This window comes from Sprattus sprattus, assembly GCF_963457725.1.
Source record: "Sprattus sprattus genome assembly, chromosome: 1".
NCBI classification, from domain to species: Eukaryota; Metazoa; Chordata; class Actinopteri; order Clupeiformes; family Clupeidae; genus Sprattus; species Sprattus sprattus.
The window spans coordinates 51774848-51798525 of record NC_137920.1 but is presented as its reverse complement, the minus strand read 5'-3'; the positions used below and the strand labels follow the sequence as shown (position 1 = coordinate 51798525).

Below are 23678 nucleotides of genomic sequence, written 5' to 3'. Positions count from 1 at the left end.
TTGGAGCAGTGGATGCGGAGACAGTGTGTGTGTGTGTGTGTGTGTGCGTGTGTGTGTGGACGGCTTAGAGAAGTGGATGCGGAGGAGGAGAGGGGTTGTGTGTGGACGGCTTGGAGCAGTAGATGCGGAGGAGGAGAGGGTGTGTGTATATGTGTTGACGGCTTGGAGCAGTTGATGAGGAGAGGGTGTGTGTGTGTGTGGACGGCTTGGAGCAGTGGATGCGGAGGAGGAGAGGGTGTGTGTGTGTGTGTGTGTGTGTGTGGACTGCTTGGAGAAGTGGATGAGGAGGAGGAGTGGGCGTGTGTGTGTGGACGGCTTGCAGCAGTGGAAAAGGGCTGCTTGAGGAGTGTGGGCCAACGCATGAAGTGCCTGTTTTATTCTATCTATTACAGGTTAAATAATTGATGAGGTGTTCACTCTTTATTCGTACTGAGCGCCGGCGTCTAGTGGGTGCTTTTATAAAGCCTGAGCCTGTGCTGCTCCAGCTGCTTGACTTGAACGTGATAGAGACAGGGCGTCCTAGGATTGTATTAGAGGTGGAGTCAGGGGCTCAAGGCTTGGGTTAAAGGTGGAGTCAGTGGTTTCAGGCTTGGGATAAAGGTGGAGTCAGTGGTTCCAGGCTTGGGTTAAAGGTGCAGTCAGTGGTTTCAGGCTTGGGTTAAAGGTGGAGTCAGTGGTTCCAGGCTTGGGTTAAAGGTGGAGTCAGTGGTTTCAGGCTTGGGTTAAAGGTGGAGTCAGTGGTTTCAGGCTTGGGTTAGAGGTGGAGTCAGTGGTTCCAGGCTTGGGTTAAGGGTGGAGTCAGTGGTTCCAGGCTTGGGTTAAAGGTGGAGTCAGTGGTTCCAGGCTTGGGTTAAAGGTGGAGTCAGTGGTTTCAGGCTTGGGTTAAAGGTGGAGTCAGTGGTTTCACGCTTGGGTTAAGGGTGGAGTCAGTGGTTCCAGGCTTGGGTTAAAGGTGGAGGTGATATCAAGGGAAGATAACTGCCTTAGTATTCCCTTCCAGGATTATCTTAGTGTTCCCTTCCCTGTACACTCTCTGGTTTAGGTTACATAACTAAAAGGCAGATCATCATCCTGATTGGTTGGACCCCTCCTGATCCTAATAAGTCGAATTTGAAAGAGTCTGTCGTTTCTGGCGAATCTCTGATTAAACGCCAAAGTTGTATTTCTTGATTTGAGTTAGCTGAGTAAAGACTCCGGAAGCCAGCTGGCGAAGGTATCCGTTTATTCAAAGTTTAGCCTCGGAATTTCTAACGCACAGCGCAGTCACCTCAGGTCGTACAGGTTCAGGTTACTGAGAATACTCTTCGTCATCTTCTTCCGCCATCTTAGTCATAGCTCTTATAGGGCTTCGAAATGAACATGGTCAAAAATGGCATAAAAGATTATCCACAGGTGTTCATCTGGGGGGCTTTGGGGGGATATAAGGTGCGGCCTTCTCTGTAACTTTTGGCAGGAAAGAATATTTGGGTGTGTATTTGACTTAATTTGTGGCGGGCGGCCTCTGATGTTTGGGCGTATCTGATGTGTCACCCTTCCATGGGGGGAAGAGCGTGGACAATAGGTCTTCTTGAGGGGAGTTTGATCCTAACGTGGTGTACAGGTGTATGCATACATGGTGATAAGAAAGCATAAGGAAGAGGATGGCTGTGTCTGGGGGTCTAGTACAAGGTGTAATGTGGGGGCGTGTAAGGAAGGGGACAGTATGGGGTCTACGTAGATATGAAAGGTGTAAATGCCAGGCAGTGAGGGTCTTGCTGACCATGATCATCTAAATGCTACACTGCAAAAAGTGAAATCTTAGTTAGATAAAATATCTTTAATCAAAGCAATGTATGCTTGTTTTTTGTCTGACAAGTTATTACTTCTTACAGGCATTTTTTGTGTTAGAACATTTCACTTGCTTCAAGCGTTTCAGTCCTTACCAGTGGCGTGCACAGACATTTTGGGGGGCAGGTGCTCAGACCAAAAAAAAGGGCACCCATCGCCAAAATGATTTATAAAATTAAAAATAATAATACATAAATAAATAAATATATAAAAAACACAGAAGGATATTTTCTCCCTCATTTGCTTTACTAGTTGATGGCCTGATCCAAGATAAAAGGGAGCTGCTACCCTGAGCTGCTTGCTGCAGTTCCCTGTACTTATTCTGTACTGTTTTCTGACAGAATTGAAGCATAGCATTACACTAATATTATAAGACAACATACCTCACCAGACTAGCTCAACTTAAGAACTACCTCACATTTCAATAATAACGATTATTATTATTTTAAATTAAACAAAACTAGTGAACTTGTCTATCTTGTAGAACAGTCAAACTGCCTTTAAATTCTCTGCCTGCCTGCCTCTCTCCCTCTTCCTCTTCATTAAACATGACTGTAATGAGCAGGTTTTGCTAATGAGTGCGCGTGCGTGAGTGTTCAGACTTGAAGTTATACCTAGTAAATGGTCAACCTTATCCCTTGGTCTCTGGTCCATTCATTAATTATATAAGTACTATAAAGTACAAGACAATGACAAACGTTGGTAAACAGCTGGACAAGGACTTGTAATCACGGATTTCGTGAGTTTTTTGTTTGCTTATTTTTTAGGAAACGTCGGACCAGTTGCAACGTAATGTTTTCATCTGCGCTAATGTTGTGGTTCATTTATCACCAAACAACGTCGGGGGATTGCACAAACACCGTCATTACCTATTTGTCTGATGCTGCGGGTCAGAGACGAAGTTTAGACCTGGTGGTCAACACTGCATGAGTACTAGAAGGAGGAGGGAGGGGCGCGGCGGGGCTTGTGAGCGCCGCCGAGCATGTCGGGGCGAAATTTTCACATGAACTCAAATACATGCCCCGTCAGATATCAAAACACATTCCGGTGGAATTGATGGCAGAAAGAGTAATTTTGATACTGAAATATTTAAAAACAGAAAAAAATGGGCTCCAGCAGAAAGGGCACTTTTCTCATCCAGGGCAAAAGGGCAGGTGCTTGAGCACCACTAGGGGTCTATCTGTGCACGTCCCTGGTCCTTACTTATCTTAATTAGGGTTTATTACTTGTTACTGAGATTTTATTACTGGTTCTGAGCATGTTCATGCTTGAAACTAGAATTGCCATTATTATAAGGCAGTTTGATCCCCACTTACAAGTAGAGATGCACGATATATCGGCGGCCGATATATTAGTGGCCGATAAGTGGAAAAAAAAATATATTATTATTATACCGATATCATAATTTTGGCCGATAATTTAAGCCGATATTTTTAACGTCTAATTTCCCTCCAAATATGTTTTCCCGGGTAGCCTTTTATACTCATAGGTCCGTTGCCTGGCTACACTAAACGTGATATTATAGTGAATATAAAGTACTACATGTTAAGCGTTGTAGTGCATCCTGTTGAGGGCTCTAGCCATCAAGTGTGTTGCTTTTGATGAAATTTCTTGTGCCCTAACATTTGAGAAAATAAAAAGGCACATCTAAAACCTTTTGTACCCTTTATTTTTAAATACAAAAAAATATCGGTTATCGTATCGGTATCGGCCACAATAAACCAATAATTATCGGTTATCGGTATCGGCCCTAAAATTCCATATCGGTGCATCTCTACTTACAAGTACAAAACTGCTTTGTCAAAGTAAGAGTTTCTTATTTCAAGCATTTTATCCTTCTCAGTCAAACTACACTAAAAGCAAGTACATTTGCCTAGATACCAAAGATATCTAAGAATTATTTTCTCAATATGTAGGGAAAGGTGCTTATATTTAGCAAATGCTAGCAACATCCTTTTGAAATGAGTGTGCATGCTAGGCAATCTATCTTGAAATCAGTCAAGCTACACTAAAAACAAGAACATTGGCCTAGATGCCAAAAATATTAAAGGAATTATTATCTCAATATAGAGGGGAAGGTGCTTATATTCAGCAAATGCTAGCAACATCCTTGTAGAACCTGATAATGTAATAATTTCCTGATAACGTAATAACCCTGATAATGTAATAAAAAATCCCTCATAAGTCCCTAAAAGATGTAATAAAACCTGATAATGTAATAATATCCCAATAATGTAATAAAGTACATTTCCCAATAATGTAACAATCGCCATACCAATAATGTAATAAAATGTTACATTAATTGGAAGTTATTACATTATCAGGTTAGCCTCAATTTTGCAGAACCTGATAATGTAATAAATTCCTGATATCGTAAAAACTTTGGTCAGTGCATGATGTTTTGCAGTATATAGTGTAATTTTTAAGGGACATTGTCACACAAAATCAAAAGAGAATTTGATATAAATCAAATAGCGAAATGTCAGCTATTGATGATCAATGAGGACTTAGAAACTCAATGTTCTATGTGCCCATTAGCTGCCAGTCTATAACATACCAAAATTTTCTTATTTTTTCTCTATTAGTTGATTACCACTGAATATACCTTTCACCATTGTACAAATTGTGCATTCGAAATCATATAAAATATATACTGTATCTGCTAATAGTGAAGCAGCAGGTCTCTGGACAGCTTCACTGTTTGGACCTCTGAAACTGGAGACCTGATGCTACAGCACCAACCAAAGTTATTACAATATCAGGTAATTATTACATTATCAGGTTCTGCAAAATTGAGGCTAACCTGCACTTTATTACATTATCGGGGTATTATTACATTATCAGGTTTTATTACATGTTTTAGGGACTTAGGAAGGAATTTGTATTACATTATCGGGAGTTATTACATTATCGGGAAATTATTACATTATCAGGTTCTACAATCCTTTTGAAATGAGTGTGCATGCTAGGCAATTTATCTTGAAATCAGTAAAGCTACACTAAAAACAAGTACATTTGCCTAGATACCGTAATAAATGTTTTCTCAATATCTAGGACAAATATTTTTCAAGCTTAATTTTTGGGCTTTTTGCCTTTAATCGGATAGGACAGTAGAGAGAGACAGGAAGCGAGCTGGAGGGAGAGATTGAGAAACGACTGCAAGTCGGTCTCGAACCTGAACTCTTACCTGTGTCCCCATCAGACCCATTCATGGTGCAGGGTTTCTGCCGCTTGCGCCACAGGTCCAACCTTAAAGCAGTCATCCCTTAATGATATTGGTATTTGTTTTGGAGAGTTTTGAAGTCAATGCATATGTGCAATTGATCATTGAGATAATAGAGATTGTGCAGATAGCATTCACAGCTGTTTTTACCCTAGCAACTGTGTCTAGGTTGAAGATACTAATTAAAAATTATTTGAAGCATTCTTTGTGCTATCTGCAAAATCTATATTATTTCAATGATCAATTGCACATTTGCATTGACTTTAAAACTCACCAATAAAATGCCAATATCCTCAGCAGTAATATCCTCAGTTTTAGGGAAGGAGCTGTGGCACACGCAGTAGCAACCCTGCACCATGAATGGGTCTGATGGGGATACAGGTAAGAGTTCAGGTAAGAGTTCAGATTCCAGTCCGACTTGCGGTCATTTCTCAATCCCTCCCTCCAGCTAGCATCCTGTGTCGCACTACTGTCCTATCTGATCAAATGCAAAAAAAAAAATGAGGCTAATAAATGTAATAACAAAATCGATGAATTTAAGCAAATTGTCCTAGATATTGAGAAAATAATTCTTATCGTATCTAGGCAAATGTTCTTGTTTTTAGTATAGCTTTACTGATTTCAAGATAAATTGTCTAACATACAGCCTTATTCCAAGATAATAGTGCTTTTATTTGCTGAATATAGGAAAAATGTTCTACGTTTCGAGAAAAGAATTCTATTTTTTTTTTTAGTTTTTAGGCAAATGCACTTGTTTTTAGAGAGGCTGAACTTATTTCAAGATAAATTGCATAGCATATAGACTCAATTCAAGATGATGTTGCTGTCTTTGCTGAATACAAGCAAATTTTCTACATTTCGAGGAAATAATTCTTCTTCTTTTTTTTTTTAATTAAGGCATATACTTGTTTTAGGTGTAGTTGTCCTGATTTCAGGATAAATTGCATTATATAGCCTCATTTCAAGAGTATGGTGCTAAAATTTGCCAAATTTCAGCACAATTTCCTACATTTTGAGAAAATAATTCTTACTTATTTTGATAAACGTACTTGTTTTTAGTCTGGCCACACTAGTTTTAAGATATATTTGTGTTCCTTGAGGCTAGCTATTTTAACTAGTTTTTTGAAACTCTTAGTAAGTCAAATCTCCCTGTTCTGTTGGCAGATAATTTAGCTTACTTTAAGCAATATTTGCACCATTTTATTACTTGTTTTTCTTGTTTTTGAAAGCTTAATTTTTTGCAGTGTAAAAGGCCTGTCTTTAGCTATTACTCGAAGCTCAGACGAAAGGCAGGATTGAAGGGATACGCAAACCCTGGCTAATAGGCTCGACCCCAATCACCTGATGTGGCTACGACAAAGGGTAGTAATCAATTGAAATGATCTAGTATGTGAAACCTACCAATATCTGACAAATATCAGAAGACGTCATATTTAGCTACTTCACAAGCTGGGGTACTGTAGTGATATGTGACAGAATATGAACACGGTGTTGTGAAATATTATGAAAATTGTTATAAAAACATTTCTGACTGCTCTTTGAACAGCTTTACTGTGTGGGTAGAATACACTGATGGCTTGATTTTACACCAGGTGATTTATAATACACAATAAAGAAACGGCTAAGGTTTGTACCACCCTGGCAGCTCCGTTCCACGTAACTCTACACAGCTGTACACCGGGCACTGGCTAACTCCTCACGATGCGCTCAAACTCACTCCCAAGTTCATAAGCAGGGGGATTAATGGAATAATTACCAGACCCTCCCTGCTTATCCGGCACCTCCCCCTTGTGTGGCTAATGACTTGTCAGCTCCTAAGCTGCCTCCAGCAGCCGCTCTCTAAGGTAAGGGCCTCATGCCTCATGCCTCCGCTCCGCTAACACAGCTGCCTGAGACGCCTGGCTTATGTCCCACATGCAGCCAGCAGTGTCTCAGACAAAGCCATGGTGGCCATCACTGTCAGTGCAGCTGCTCTTTAAATGCAGAGCAGGGAAGCTATCTGTGTTGCTGATTCACTGCTCTCTCTCTCTCTCTCTCTCTCTCTCTCTCTCTCTCTCTTCCTCCCTCTCTTTCTTTCTTGCACTCTCTCTCTCTCTCTCTGCAGAAGTGGTGGGGCACTGCTGTTGTTTTCCAAACAGCTTTTATTATCCCCAGTTCTCTCCTATAAAACTGTGTGGCCGTCTTCTCTCTGTGTGTCTCACCCCCCCACCCCCTCCTCCCCCCCCCATCACAAGCGTGTCATCTTCAAAGACTTCTACTCCTCACCAAGGGTATAGCCGTCCTTGAGAGAGAAAAAAGGTGCAAAGAGCTGCTTTTGAAGTTTGTTCCGATCGAAGTTCCATTTGATGAATATTTCAAGTTGGCTTCACTTACCACTCCAGCGTCATCCACACAGCACTGGAGAGATTACAACGGTCTAAAACAGCAACCCTAAGCATTCTCTGCATTGTTTTTAGGATGTCAAAAATGAGCAGTGATCTTGCAAATTTCCTGTACCGAAAAGGGCTCACATGACCAAATAGCAGTCTCAGCGACATTCAATACAAGCCCGCTGCTAACCTGTCATAATCAGACCTGACTGGAGCTTTAATATGGCGGCTTTTGTTAAGAAGTCAGAATGTATTCTGCAGGTGCAGGGAATTAACACCAAATTAGAGCTCTTCCTTGAGCGACTAATGAGAAGACGCTGCTGGATGTGGTTCAAAGTGCTTTCAACTACAAGAGTGCAGGCCTCTGCGATCTCAAGGAGGAAACACACAGCACCCGCTCAGGCTCACGTGCTGTATAATCTGCAGGTGGACAACACTTACCCGTCGCCCCAGAAAATAATGTCAGCACTGGCTCACCAGAGGCCATTTTGGTGAATGGTAAACTAGGGACACTCTTGACACTGTAAATACATCCCCCGATGTGATCATCTATTTTTTGTGCTAAACTCTGTGGACGACTGGCAATGGTAAATGCAATTTTTGAGGCAAGTTTGGGCAGACGCTTTCTCAGTAGAGTGTCTGTGTCACCTGTGGCCGCTGTCACTCAATTTCCATATTCACTTGTGCAATCACACACACACACGCACACACCAACTCTCTTGAGCTGTGGTGCAAATCTTAAGCAGTCCATTAGGTGGGGATATGAGTCACAGTTGCCTCACTTGATTGAGGTTTCTAAAAGCTTTTCCTTGATTAGGACACGAATGCTGCCAGTCTGTGGATTATGCAACACACTTGAAGAGTTCAGTCTCAAACTCAAACATTCAACACTGCGTAGCTGAACAAAATGTTTCATTTAGTTACCTCAGAAGCTGCCCTATTTAAAACTAGCATGTTTTGTTGTGAAAGTAGGTTTGTCATAAATATAGTAAAGTTTTTAATAGAATATAGTTGCAGCATCCTTGTCAACTTTAAATCATCGGTGATGTAATGTTGGCATCAGATTCCCCTCCCTGATGTGACACCTGAGAATGCTGGTGTTTGGACAGCAGTGGTGAATGTGTGTGATTTCATTTCCAGGCAATGAAAGTGACGTCGAAGAAGAAGCTGATGAAACAATGCGGATTCCCCCGTAAGTCTCAAATTCCACCATCCTAATGACTTAATTTGTCAGCGTTGAGTGAGTCGCAGGATTTCAGTCTCTGTGTTTTGAAGCCTCTGTAAAATGAAACAACACTGGGTTGTTGCAGTCAGCAGAGATCATGAGTGAGGGTGCTGTGTGTGCGATTCAAGTTGTGCATTTACAGGTGCATCAGTTGTTTACATAAATAGTGGAGAGTGCAACTACAGTGTGTGTGTGTGTGTGTGTGTGTGTGTGTGTGTGTGTGTGTGTGTGTGTGTGTGTGTGTGTGATTTCAGGCCGCCCACCTCCCCGAGGCCCAAAAGCAGCCCAGGGGGTGCAGCCCAAAGTTCTGGGTCCGCTGGAGCGGGTCTACCAGGAGATCGCCATCCTTAAGAAACTGGACCACCTCAACATAGTCAAGCTGGTGGAGGTGAGCTCTGCGCCTCTCTCGCTCTCTCTCTCTCTCTCTCTCTCTCTCTCTCTCTCTCTGGCCCCTGCTGCTGCAGCCTAATGCACTTTTAATATTCATAAATGCTAAATAGATAAATAAATAACACATCAAAGAATTTGGCTGTCAGTGCCAAGGAAAAAACAGCACTGCGTTTGCGGCTATGTGAGGACTGTGAAATGAGTTGAATGGAGAGATTTAGGCTGACTGCAAAAGGAGTGTGAAACGAGTGGAATGGAGAGATTTGGGCTGACTGCATGAGGGGGAGGAATAAGCGGCGCTGTAGCCCCCCGGGGCTTCTGGAGAGGGGGCTTCAATCACTTCAGCCTAAATGTAATATGCCTCATCGGTGCAGATAGGGGAGGGGGCAAGAGAGAAAGGAAGGGATGGAGAGAGAGGAAGGGATGGAGAGAGAGGAAGGGATGGAGAGAAGCAGAGAGAGAGGAGGATGGAGGTAGAGAGATAGGAAGGGAGAAGGAGAGAGAGTGAGGGGGAGGGAGAGAGTGAGAGGGAGTGAAGCAATTGAAAACTATTGAAATGTGGTCCAGAGAGGAATGAAGGATGAACGAATATGAACGATTTTGAAATAAAGAGTAAAATCACGGTAATCTAGAACACTCTGAAATCAATATTCCTTGTGATATGTTGTTCCTTTTTGGTCATGACGTACACTACGCCATCACCCATATCCTCTCCTGTCTGAAGCCCTCATGGTGGGTTTTCCTGTTCAACTAGACTAATCTCGTCCGACTAAACTTACTAAATTGCTTAATACTATGGATGCTGATCACATAATAAACACTTATCTGAGAGAAAGATCAAAACTGTGGTGGTACAGCGAGTGATTAGAGTATTTTCAAATGAAATGTGCAGTAATTCACTTGTGCTGACCTGCATCATCACTGCTGGAGACAGATAGCCTGTTTGCTCTCCTCTGGTCCCCTGCCTGAGTGCAGCCATCCTGAGGAGGAGCAGAGCAGACATCAGCCAGTGGTCACGGCTCTCCCCCCTCTCTCCCAATGAGAGCACAGACTTCTCACACAGGTCACGCAATAGAAGAGAAAATGGACCAGGGTCAGCTGATATCCCAGGCTCCAGCCATAAGCTGTTTGCCAAATGTGTGATGGCTAAAGATTCTAGAAAAAAATTGGGAGAAAGGTCTGTGGGCCGCTTGTACGCTGATAGCTGTCGCCCTGGATCAGAGGTGCAGAGGTGCGATGTGTGTCGTGGAGATGGAGCAGCCCACGCAAGGGCCCATTTAACAGTCATTTCTTTGGCTTTGAAAATATGACCACAGATTCTCCTCTCCCGCTGTCACAGAGTAATGGTGTTGGAGACATAGAGAGAAAGAAATAAAATTAAAACGAGAGAGGGAGAGAGAGGTGCAGTGATTATTAGAGGGCTTCAGTAGATGAGCGAGAGAGAGGGGAAGAGGGAGGGAGGGAGAGAGAAAGAGAGAGAGAGAAAGGGAGAGAGAGGGGTGTCTAATAGCCTTTGAGGCTCTTAGCGCTGCTGGTCTAATGACACTGATGAGGCAGTGCTAATGGGGCTCAGACTGGGTGGGCTCCGGTCTCAATGTGGTGCCACCTCTCTCCATCACCTCTCTCTCTCCATCACCTCTCTCTCTATCACCTCTCTCTCCATCCCATCTCTCTCCATCACCTCTCATCTCCCTCCATCACCTCTCCCTCCATCACCTCTCTCTCCATCACCTCTCCTCTCTCTCCATCACCTCTCTCAATCACCTCTCTCTCCATCCCCTCTCTCTCCATCCCCTCTCTCTCTCTATCTCCTCTCCCTCCATCACATCTCTCTCCATCACCTCTCTCTCCATCACCTCTCTCAATCACCTCTCTCTCAATCACCTCTCTCTCCATCACCTCTCTCTCCATCCCCTCTCTCTCCATCCCCTCTCTCTCCATCACCTCTCCTCTCAATTTCAATTCAATTCAATTCAAATGGCTTTATTGGCATGAATGTACGATACACTGTTGCCAAAGCACTAATAATAATAACAATATAATAATAACAATAGTAAAAATAAGAATTGGTAATGCAGGAACAGATAAATTATGTAAATACCAAGTAAAAAGAATAGATACATAAAAAAGTAGTCATTACAATTCATTAATTATAATAATTACATAAAGAATAATAATAATAAAAAAAAACATATACAGTAATAGATAAGAATAGATATCCCCTCTCTCTCCATCACCTCTCTCTCCATCACCTCTCTCTCCATCCCCTCTCTCTCCATCACCTCTCCTCTCTCTCCATCACCTCTCTCCATCACCTCTCTCTCCATCACCTCTCCTCTCTCTCCATCACCTCTCTCTCTCCATCACCTCTCTCTCAATCACCTCTCCTCTCTCTCCATCACCTCTCTCTCCATCACCTCTCTCTCCATCACCTCTCCCCTCTCTCCATCACCTCTCTCTCTCCATCACCTCTCCCTCCATCACCTCTCTCTCTCTCTCCATCACCTCTCTCTCCATCACCTCTCTCTCTCTCCATCACCTCTCTTTCCATCCCCTCTCTCTCCATCCCCTCTCTCTCCATCACCTCTTCTCTCTCCATCACCTCTCTCTCTCCATCACCTCTCTCTCCATCACCTCTCCTCTCTCTCCATCACCTCTCCCTCCATCACCTCTCTCTCTCTCCATCACCTCTCTCTCTCTCCATCACCTCTCTCTCCATCACCTCTCTCCCTCCATCACCTCTCTCTCTCCATCACCTCTCTCTCTCTCCATCACCTCTCTCTCCATCACCTCTCTCTCCATCAAATTCAAATTCAAATTCAAATTCAAATGAGCTTTATTGGCATGACAAATATAGTTTGCATTGCCAAAGCATAGCACAGACATAAATCTACACATATCAACAGACAAAAGTGTGTGTGTGTGTGTGTGTGTGTGTGTGTGATTGTGTGTGTGTGTGTGTGTGACTGTGGGGCACCGCTGGACTGGGCATAGGGCATGGCGGGCATTTGCCCGGTGGCCTGAAGCCTTTTATTATTTTTTTTATTCATACCAAACTCGCGTCTAACGTAGCAGGCCACGTTAACTTCAATGCAGGCCACATTAACGTCAATTTAAGTTAAACAGGCGGATATGCCCGCGCGCCCTAGCCTTCAAGTACTCTAGCTAAAGTAAACAGCGCTAACCTCTTTAGTTAATGAGTGAACTGTCTCGACAACTATTTATACTCCTATAATACCGTACGTGTCCTCGTCATGGTGGGTATTATTTTTGAAAAAAAAATAGTAGCAATTTAGAACAACAGCACATGATTAACCTACATACACTGAAGAAACAATATAGAAAAACGATTCAATGAAATGAATAAGTTATTGTCTTTGATATTTTGTCATTCAGAATTTCAGATTTGCAATGGGGATTTCTGGGTAACCTGTTTAACACTGTTAATGGACCAGATCATTTAAATATTCGTCTCGCGAGAAAGGTAACAGAGTGACATTAAGGCTGCTAACTGTCAATAGCAAAGGAGCAAGACTGCTATACCCTATTGTGAAGGCTACACGAGTCTGTTGAAAATGTCTTATAAACACAAAAGTGGCAGTAAGAAAAGGCAAGAGAGAAAAGAGCTGCAGGAGAAGGTGGCAAAGCTACCTAAATTAGATTTTTTTTTTTTTTTTTCAACAAACGTTCGCCAGTCCGTGGAATCTGCTAGTGCTACGACCCTCCTGCTAGCACACAAGGCTCGTCAAATGCCATTCAAATAGGTGAGTAGTAGCCTACAAGGGTATTTGATGGGCTGCCATGCCCCCTTTAACAAGTCGCAGTGGAGCACCCGTTTCATTATGTGTTTTTCAGATGTGGGTAAAGCAGGTGTGTCGCTTGTCATCCGTGTTTTAAGAACGCTTTAGCACACTTTGACCCTGTGTTTACGTTACCGCGAGTCGGAGCGCGTCGCTATCCGTGTTTCTAATACATTTGTCACTGTCCTGTCTACTTTCAAAGAGCAAGAGGACTTTGAGTGTGAGAGGTGTCGGGCCATTCGTGACCGCACCATGGCCAGGAGGATGGAAAACAGAACGTGTGTGTCTGTGTTTAATAATTTAGTTAGTTTCATCGTGTCTGCGTTGCTTGTATACACAATTTAAATATCCTATTGAAACTTCTTCTTGTAAATATTGTTAATATATGTTTGCTGTTCCTCTTAATAAATTAGTTAATTACTTTATGTGGGACGTCTGTCATTTTTAAGATCAGGGTTATGGCAAACAGTGCTATCTAGGCTACTTTCTGACCATTTCTAACGAGTTAAACAAGATTTCGTTCTTTGTGTACACACCTGTCACAATCATATCGATTACAAACACCTTTGTTTAGCGTAATAGGGAACGCCAAAGTAACTATAGGGCCGTCAAAATACCGTGCACCGGGGCCCGTCGTAACCACGTTACGCCACTGTACAGATGTCATCATTGACAGGGTAGCCGAGAAGAGCGATCTGATGAAAAGGCTGCTTTTGTGATGAGGTAAAATAATACGCTGACTTGAAACAATCATAGTGGATCAGATTAAGTTAATTAATATTTTTTTATGTAATTCCTTTACTTAAATTTAAGTAACAAAGAAATGGCATGTCTAAAAAGTAATGTGACCTACGGTCAATAGATCATACTTTTGATAAGCCTACGATAACAGTATTTTGGGAGAACTTTTCATAATGCTTTTCATAGTGTTAAAATGTTTGTGTCTCCTAGTGCACATTGATCATTTAAGGCAGTGATTCCCAACAAGGGGTAAGTGGTACATACCACCTGAGGTGCGCAAGCAAACTGCAGGGGGTATGTGGATAAATTAACGAATGTGTGCAGCATAGTCACTGCATGAGTGAAGGGGTACTCATGGTGTGACAAAAAGGCTTAAGGGGTACGCATGTCAAAAGCAGTTGTGTAAAAAACCCACGCTGTCACACAGCGCGCTTAAATTTTTCCCCGTCAATACTTGGTGGTGGCCTGCTCTTGGTTAAAAATGCCCGGCCTGAAAAATTTCCCCAGTCCAGCCCTGCTGTGGGGGTGTGTGTGTGCTTGTGTGTGTGTGTGTGTGTGTGTGTGTGTGTGTGTAGAGCTTCACAGACCACAATCACCGTCCCTTGCCCTATGGCATTCACAGACAAATTTGGCAGCAAGACCCGCTGTCTGTCCCTGCTGTCCAAGCAAGACTGACATCTTTTCCCGTTCCTCTAGATTTTGGAAGCCTGGGATTAGGCTCGTAAACCTGTCAAAGTATGACTTCCTTATATTATTGAATTTCTCACAGTGAAGAAGAAAGTGCACCTCTGTCTCGACCTCACCTGTTACGCAGTGACCACATATTCGTTGCTCTCTTGGCAGCCAGGATTTTCTTTGTCTGCCTTTTTCTATGGCAAGATAGTGGTCACTTAGTCTGTATTTGGTCAGGATCTGTCTCTGCTTTATATCTCTAACAGTAAAGAGATATTCTTCCAATTGGTATTCTGATTTTATGGACCGGTAACATTCTAATTTGCTTTGTTTTTTTGTCTCCTTTTGCCAATGTTCAAGATATTTTTCTTTAGATTCTTGAATGATCGTATTGGTGTTCAGTTTGAAAGCAGCGCTTGTCTGAGAGAAGTTATTAATGACTGTTAGGGGGAGATTAGTTAGTCTCAGTACAAGCTGACTTAGAGGACTCTTTTCAGGGTTCAGATCTTGAGTTTTTACTGCATTAAAGTGCAGTGTGTCAGTGGGACTTGTTTGTAAATGTATCCAGAATTTGAGGGCTCTTTTTTGCATGTTGATGGCCAATGGGAATCTGCCTAGTTCTGCTCTGCATGCATTTGTTGGTGTTTTCTTTAGAATTTTTAAGATCAATCGGCAGAACTCTGCATGTAAGCTTTCTATAGGATGTTTGTCCCATCTAGTGTAGCTATGCTCACTGAGTGGACCCCATACCTCACTTCCATACAGCGCAATGGGCTGGATTACACAATCAAAGATTTTGCACCAAACTTGAATTGGTATGTTTATGTTCCAGAAGTTTCTTTTTATTGCATATAGTGCTCTGCGAGCCTTTTCTTTTAGTGCATTCACTGCCATGCTGAAACTCCCTGATGCAGTTATAATCAAGCCAAGGTAAGTGTACTGCATCGTGTGATCTAGGGCGGTGCTGCCTAGATTAAAATGGTATCTGTGTTCCTGACATCTGGGCTTCTTTTGGAATACCATAATGTTTGTCTTTTTTAGGTTTACTATCAGGGCCCATTGCTGACAGTATTTCTCTAGCAGGTCCAGGTGCTGTTGTAGTCCCTGTGCAGTGGGAGACATCAGCACCAGGTCATCTGCATAGAGGAGGAATTTAATTTCTTTGTCTTTTAGGGTAAGGCCAGGAGCTGTAGACTGTTCCAACTGTACCGCTAACTCATTGATGTAAATATTGAACAGAGTTGGACTGAGGCTACAGCCCTGCCTCACCCCTCTTTTTTGGGTGAAGTATTCTGTAATTTTGTCACCAATTTTCACAGCATTTCTGTTTTCAGAGTACATTTCCTTAACTAGTTGGTAAACTTTACCCCCTACACCGCTTTGTAGAAGTTTATAAAATAGTCCTTCATGCCAGATTGAATCAAATGCTTTTTTGAAATCAACAAAACAAGCAAATATTTTTCCTTTTTGTGTTTGGTTTACATGTTTAGTTACTAGGGTGTGTAGAGTGTAAATGTGGTCCGTAGTGCGGTAACTTGGAAGAAATCCAATTTGACCTTTGCTGAGGACATTGTGCTCCTTAAGGAATGCTGCTATTCGTTCATTGATGATGCTGCTAAACACCTTCCCCAGACTACTGTTCACACAGATGCCTCTGAAATTATTGGGGTCTAGTTTATCTCCACTTTTATAGATGGGTGTAATATACCCTTGGCTCCAGATGTCAGGAAAACAGCCAGAGGTTAAGATGAGATTGAACAGTTTGAGGATAGCCCTTTGCAGTTCAGGGGTGCTGTGTTTAATCATTTCTCCTCTGATGTGATCAGGGCCGCAGGATTTTTTCGTTTTGAGTTTTTTAATTTTAGATACAAGTTCAAATTGTGTAATTTGGAAGTCAAGGGCGTTTTGGTTGTCTTTAATTGTCTTTTCAAGCGATTGTAATTTTTCCATGGTTTTTTCGTAATTAGAATTTAGATCTTGAGGTTGGATGTCTGTATACAAATTTTCAAAGTGTTTTTTCCAGACATCACCATTTTGAATCGGTAGATTTTGTGGTTTTGCTTTATTCAGACCTTTCCACATCTCCCAAAATTGATTATTTTGTATAGATTCTTCAATTTTGTTGAGGGTTTTGTTGGTTTGGTTTTGTTTTTTCTTTCTCAGCAGCCTTTTATAGTGTTTAAGAGTTTCATGGTAGTTTTTTCTTATATTTGTATTTTCGGGCTGGTGATGCTTTTGGTTGGAAATATGTCTCACTTCAGTCCTGAGTTGTTTACACTCTTTGTCAAACCATTTTTCCTCAGTTTTGTTCTTTGCTCGATTTCTGTTAGGCTTCTGCATGCCTGCTGCATTTGCTGCCTTCAGAAATATTTTGTTTAGTTCATTTGTGGCTTCATTAATACCAGTTTTGCTAATCTCAAAACACTTTGAGTTGTAGTATGCAATGCATTGTTTTAATTTGGAGGAATTTAGGGCATTTAAAAAGTTTTCTGGGCTGTCTTGAGTCCATCTATATGTCCCTTTGAGACGGAATAGCTTGCTGGATTCTGTTTTGAGCTGCTGTGTGATTTTGAGAAAGATATTAGTTTGGTTATGATCTGATAGTGGAGATTGCCGCCTGACAGTGAATGCTCTGAAGGAGTTGGGGTCCATGTCAGTAATTGCATAGTCAACTACACTAGCTCCAAGAGCTGAACAATACGTGAACCTCCCTAAAGAGTCCCCTCTGATCCTGCCATTAAGCATATACAAACCTAAGGCTCGACAGAGGTGCACTAACTCTTTGCCATTTTTATTTACTGTACGGTCAAGGCTGTTTCTCTGGGGGAGGTTTGGTGTAAGGTAGAGGTTGTTTTGACCAAACACATGGTTGTTACCGTGAGGGTCTATATGATCTTCTTCGCACCCAGTCCTAGCATTTAGGTCCCCACATATCATCACATTTCCCTGGGCCTGGAAATGGCTGATGTCTGTGTAGAGGTTGCTCATGTATTCCTCCTCAAAGTAGGGAGATTCTATTGGTGGGATGTATATGGCACATATGTATAAATCATTTGTTGATATGCCAGTGCTCTTTTTTAATTTTAGCCAACAATGTGATTTCCCTATTTGGATGATGGAAAGGTGGTTAGTAAGGTTTTCCTTGTACCACACCAAAATTCCTCCAGAGTTTCTGCCATGACGTATGCCATTGAGTTTGAGTGAGGGGATTACAATTTCATTGTATCCCTTGGGACAGTGTGTGGGTGTCTCTGTGCAACACCATGTTTCAGTAAGGATAAGAATATCCACATTTTCAATATATTTCAAAAACTCAGGTTGAGTACTCTTAATACTGAACGTAGAGGAGTAGAGTCCTTGTATGTTCCAACAACTAACATTAAATGAATTCATACTTTTACAAAATGGACAAATTCAATGGGACAGATTAAAGAAGTAATTAGAAGGGGGGGGGCTGGGATTAGGCTCGTAAACCTGTCAAAGTATGACTTCCTTATATTATTGAATTTCTCACAGTGAAGAAGAAAGTGCACCTCTGTCTCGATCTCACCTGTTACGCAGTGACCACATATCCGTTGCTCTCTTGGCAGCCTCTCTCTCTCTCTCCATCACCTCTCTCTCTCTCCATCACCTATCTCTCTCTCCATCACCTCTCTCCCTCCATCACCTCTCTCAATCACCTCTCTCTCTCTCCATCACCTCTCTCTCTCTCCATCACCTCTCTCTCTCTCCATCACCTCTCTCTCCATCACCTCTCTCTCCATCACCTCTCTCTCCATCACCTCTCCCTCCATCCCCTCTCTCTCCATCACCTCTCTCTCTCTCCATCACCTCTCTCTCTCTCCATCACCTCTCTCTCCATCACCTCTCTCTCCATCACCTCTCCCTCCATCCCCTCTCTCTCCATCACCTCTCATCTCCCTCCATCACCTCTCCCTCTCTCCATCACCTCTCCCTCTCTCCATCACCTCTCTCTCCCTCCATCCCCTCTCTCTCCATCACCTCTCTCTCCATCACCTCTCATCTCCCTCCATCACCTCTCCCTCTCTCCATCACCTCTCATCTCCCTCCATCACCTCTCTCTCTCTCCATCACCTCTCTCTCCCTCCATCCCCTCTCTCTCCATCACCTCTTTCTCCATCACCTCTCTCTCCATCACCTCTCTCTCCATCACCTCTCTCTCTCCATCACCTCTCCCTCCATCACCTCTCTCTCTCTCCATCCCCTCTCTCTCCATCACCTCTCCTCTCTCTCCATCACCTCTCTCTCTCCATCACCTCTCTCCATCACCTCTCCTCTCTCTCCATCACCTCTCCTCTCTCTCCATCACCTCTCTCCATCACCTCTCCTCTCTCTCCATCACCTCTCCTCTCCCTCCATCACCTCTCCTCTCTCTCCATCACCTCTCTCTCTCTCCATCCCCTCTCTCTCCATCACCTCTCTCTCTCTCCATCACCTCTCCTCTCTCTCCATCACCTCTCCCTCCATCACCTCTCTCAATTCAATTTTCAATTCAAATGGCTTTATTGGCATGAATGTACGATACACTGTTGCCAAAGCACTAATAATAATAACAATATAATAATAACAATAGTAAAAATAAGAATTGGTAATGCAGGAACAGATAAATTATGTAAATACCAAGTAAAACGAATAGATACATAAAAAAGTAGTCATTACAATTCATTAATTATAATAATTACATAAAGAATAATAATTAAAAAAAAAACATATACAGTAATAGATAAGAATAGATTAAAAAAAACAAAAAAACTATGAGTTCAGGCCTATGTTTATAGGTGATATGACCTGCTCATGTAGGATGTGGCAGGACTGCACATATTCAGAAGCCAAAAAGATACATGTCTCAATTTCCCCCAGGAGGAATGGCAGTTTCTGTTGGTTATCTAGGTTCATGAAACCAGGGTGGATGTTTTCAAATTGATTGAAAAATGAATTTCTTATATTTTGGTACTTTGCACATTCCATAAGAAAATGAGGTTCATTCATATTACAGTGGACGCAAAGTCTCCCTTCGGGAGCCACCCAGCATTGTCTGTGCCGCCCCTTCTCCACTGCGAGACTATGGTCGCTGAGCCTGTATTTTGTCAAAATAATTCTTTGTTTATAATTTTTGATTTTGGTAAGGTATGGTGCCAATTTGTATTCCTTTTTTAATGTTCTATAAACATTTAATTTGCTGGACTCTTTAATTTGGTTCTTCCAGCATTTCATATAATATTCTGTATTGCTTTCTTTTAAGTTTCTTAGCCTAGAGGCAATGCTAATGTCTTTCGTGCTGAGCCCATGTTTTTGGACAAGGTAGTTGTAGGGGTCTCTCTCTGGGTGTTCATCCCTCAGTTGGGCAGCAGTGTGGTGGTGCCTGTCTGGCTTGCATGTTTGAAGATGGTTCCAGAATTTAGCTGCTCTCTCTTTTGAGTGTCAAGAAGGAGTGGGTATCTTCCCAACTCTGCTCTACATGCTATGTTGGGGGAACTTCTGTTTACACCTAATATGTTTTTACAGAATTCCAAATGGAATACTTCGGGGGGGCTTTTGTCCCATGAGTCGAATTTATTTTTAAATTTAGTTCCCCAAACTTCACTTCCATACAGCAGTATAGGTTTAAGTATTGTATCGAAGAGTTTCAGCCAGAGTTTTATGGGGGGGTTATATTTTAGTAGGGATTTCCTGAGCATGTAATAGGTTTTTCTTGCCTTTTCCGTTAGATCAGTTATTGCTCCATCAAAAAGTCCAGTTGAAGAAATCATTAGTCCTAAGTAACAATATTTTTTAACTTGTTCCAGTTTTTCTTCTCCTATTGTGAAGCTGTAATTATTATTGTGTTTTGAGTGTCTTTTTTGGAATACAATGATTTTTGATTTATCCAGGTTAATTGGAAGGGCCCATGTAAGACTGTATTCGTTTACAATATTTAGACTTTCCTGAAGCGCCTCCGCACTAGAGGAGAGTAGTAGGAGGTCGTCGGCAAAAAGCAGGCATTTAATTTCTTTGTGTAAAAGTTTAAGACCTTGGGATGAAGATCTTTCAATTGTTGTGGCCAAACCATTTATATATATATTGAATAAGGTTGGACTTAAGCAACAGCCTTGTCGAACTCCTTTTGTCTGCTCAAAATAATCTGTTAGTCCGTTGTGAATTTTTACACAGCATTTATTGTCTTTATACATATCTTTGATGATGTCATACGTTTTGCCCCCAATTCCACTATCAATTAACTTCAACATAAGTCCGTCATGCCATACTGAGTCGAAAGCTTTGCTAAAGTCAATGAAGCAGCCAAATATTGTACCTTTTTTAACATTTTGTACGTGTTCCTCTATGAGTGTGTGCAAGGTGTATATATGGTCAGTTGTTCTGTTGTTTTGAGAAAAGCCTATCTGGGACGAATTTATTATATTATTGTTCTGGGTAAATGTTGTTATTCTGTTGTTCAGGATGCCACAGAATACTTTCCCTAAATTGCTTCCCTGTGAGATGCCTCTATAGTTATTAGGATTAAATTTGTCACCTTTTTTATGAATTGGTGTGATGTGGCTCACCTTCCATTTTTCTGGAAAGTGACCTGAGGCAAGGATTAAATTGAATAATTTCAAAGTTGCCTCTCTAAATTTGGGAGTGCTGTGTTTCAGCATTTGGTTATACACTCCATGAATGTCACATGATTTTTTGTTCTTGAGGGATTTTAATTTTAAGTTCAATTCTGATGATGTTATAGTGGTATCTAATTGATTTAGCCTGTCCTTTTCTGTCTCTTCAAGTTTTCCTAACTGAGATTTTAAGGTTTTTTGCTCAGAATTTAGGTTACCCTTTTTGTACAATTTTGCAAAATGTTCTGTCCATTTTCTACCATCAACTAATGGGATGACTTTTTCTTTTCTAGTTTTATCAAACTTATTCCAGTGTTCCCAGAAGGAGTTATGATCTAAAGCGTCCTCCATTTCTTTGAGTTGGGCATGTATATGGTCATTTTTTTTGTGTCTTAGAAGCAATTTGTATTTCTGAAGGGTGTTAAGATATTGTGTTCGAAGTTCTTGATTTGCAGGATTTCTGTGTTTATTGTTTGAACTTAGTCTCACTTCTTTTCGCAATTTTTTACAGTCGAACCATCTGTTTTTGTTTGAATTCTTGTTTTTGGTAGTGGTGTGTTTGACTTTTTTTAATGACCTTTTAGCTGCTGTTAATAGTATTTCTGTCATTTGTTCGGCTGCTAAATTGATGTCCTCCCTGCTGTTTTCAAATTTGGTGAAAAGGAAGGAGTAAATCATATTTTCAACTTGGATGGAGTTTAGTTGCGTTATGTATTGTTCTGAATTTTCATTACTCCATGCATATTTTGCAGGGAGTGGGTGTAAGGCTGGTGTTGTTTTTGGTTGAAGGCTGTTAGGTTCTTTTTTAAGACTGATAGTAATGTGGCTATGGTCAGACAAAGGCAGCTGTGGCATCACCATGAAGTTGTTAATTTGGCTTGGGTCTAAATCAGATATTGCGTAGTCCACCACACTGCTTCCCAGGGATGAACAGTAGGTGAATTTGCCCAGAGAGTCACCCCTTGTTCTGCCGTTGACAATGTAAAGGCCAAGGTCTTTGCAAATTATTAAAAGTTCCTTGCCATGTTTATTTAGTATGTTATCAAAGGTCAGTCTATGTGTACTCACAATGGTGTTTTGTTGGAGGGTATCAATATATTTAAGGCCAGCTGGGTCAGTAAAATCTAATTCGTTACCAGTTTGTGCGTTTAGGTCTCCCATTAGGAGGATTTTACCAGTTGATTGAAATGCAATAATTTCTGATTTTAAGTTTTCAAATGAGGTTTCGGAGTAGTATGGTGATTCATAGGGAGGCATGTACAAGGCACATAAATATGTGTCATGATCGGAGACAGTGAGCTCTTTTGAGAGTTTGATCCATAAATGTGATGGTCCCTTCGTCACAATGTGAATATACTTTTTAAAAGATTCTCTTAACCAAACTATAATTCCTCCTGAGCTCCTGCCACATTTAATATTGGTGTGTTTAATAGCGGGTATATATATCTCACTATAATTTAGTATGGAATAGTGTTCCTGTCCATCTTTATTCCATGTTTCGAGTGCAATCAATATGTCACAATTATTTACAATATTTACAAAATCAACGTTGCGAGTCTTATCTCCGAATAAGGAGGAATGTATTCCCTGAACATTGTAGCAGGTAATTTTCAAAGATGTCATTACAACGAGATTTTTTGCCAGAGTTAATGGAGTTTCTCTACTCAGTACAACAATAAGAACTAATACCCCCCCCCCCCCCCCCCCCCAAAATAAAATAAAAAATGAAAATGGATAAAATAAAGAAAAAATAAAGAAAAAATAGATACATCAATAAACATTTTATAATAATGATAATTCATGGCTAGTTTAAGAGACTAGAACATAAAATTTGGAGCATTGACCTTATCTCAGACAGATCTGTATCTCTATTAGGTACAGCAGCGGCAATAGTATTTGCCTGAACTGAGCTCTGTCCATCTTGGATTAAGGGACTATTCACTAAGTTTAGGCTTGAACGACTTTCTCTGTTCAATGCAGAGTCTTTGAGGTTTTTGGCGAACCGCTTCATTCCTTCTATGTGGATGTGCACATTGTCATACAGATGGTTAACAGTAATGTTATTATGATGGACAATTTTAACATTATGTATTCCAGCACAGAGGGACATGAGTTTTGTATTCATTTTGTCAATGACACTTTTTGCTGTGTCACGTCTCGGGAGTAAAGAGGACATAATTACCTTTGTGTCTGGGTACTTATCTGAGGCAGATTTAACTAAACCAAATAATGCTTCTGCCACATCAGTTTTTGTGGCAGTGAAGTCGTTTGTCCCTGTGTGGATGATTATATGGGATGGGTTTTTGATGCCTTTCTGTAGTACATCCTGTGCTGCTTGTATGGTTGGGCACCAACGTTTTTGGGCGTGGCTCCTTGGGAAAAGCCGTTTTTGGTCCAGGTGGTTCCCATTTGAGTCACACAGAATGAAGATGTTGTTCGTTGGAGAGGAGGTTAGGCGGCAATGGCTGCTGCTTTGATGATGATGAGGAGGTTGCAGGTCTTGAGGTGACGCTGGGGGTACAGGCGCATCGACAGAGTTTGTTAGCTGTCTGCCCTTGCAGTTCAAAGGATATCCCCTAGAAACCTGTCTGTGCCGCTCTTTCGACAACAGCTCCTCCTCCTTCTGCTGCTCCTGGTTCCTCTCGCGGTGGCTGGCTTGAGGTAGTAGAGCTGGAGGTACAGGCACATGTGCAGAGTCGGTGATTACGCCGGACAGGATGGTTGATTTGACCGACAGCTCTCTGCTACTGTGGTCCAAGGGATGTCCCCGGGGACCCTGGCTGTGCCATTCTCTCCTCGACAGCTCCTCCTTCTTCCGTGGCT

General features: G+C 41.7%; 1 protein-coding gene across 1 annotated transcript in view; it reads left to right on the top strand.

Annotated features, from left to right (window-relative positions):
* camkk1a (calcium/calmodulin-dependent protein kinase kinase 1, alpha a) overlaps positions 1 to 23678 on the top strand; it is a gene marked incomplete at both ends in the record, with an annotated part of 71900 nt that overhangs the window by 11487 nt on the left and 36735 nt on the right. Inside the window, 2 exons of the mRNA XM_080839676.1 lie at positions 8560 to 8611; positions 8899 to 9032. Coding sequence (XP_080695802.1) covers positions 8560 to 8611; positions 8899 to 9032 — 186 coding nt within the window. The remainder of the gene's footprint in view (positions 1 to 8559; positions 8612 to 8898; positions 9033 to 23678) is intronic.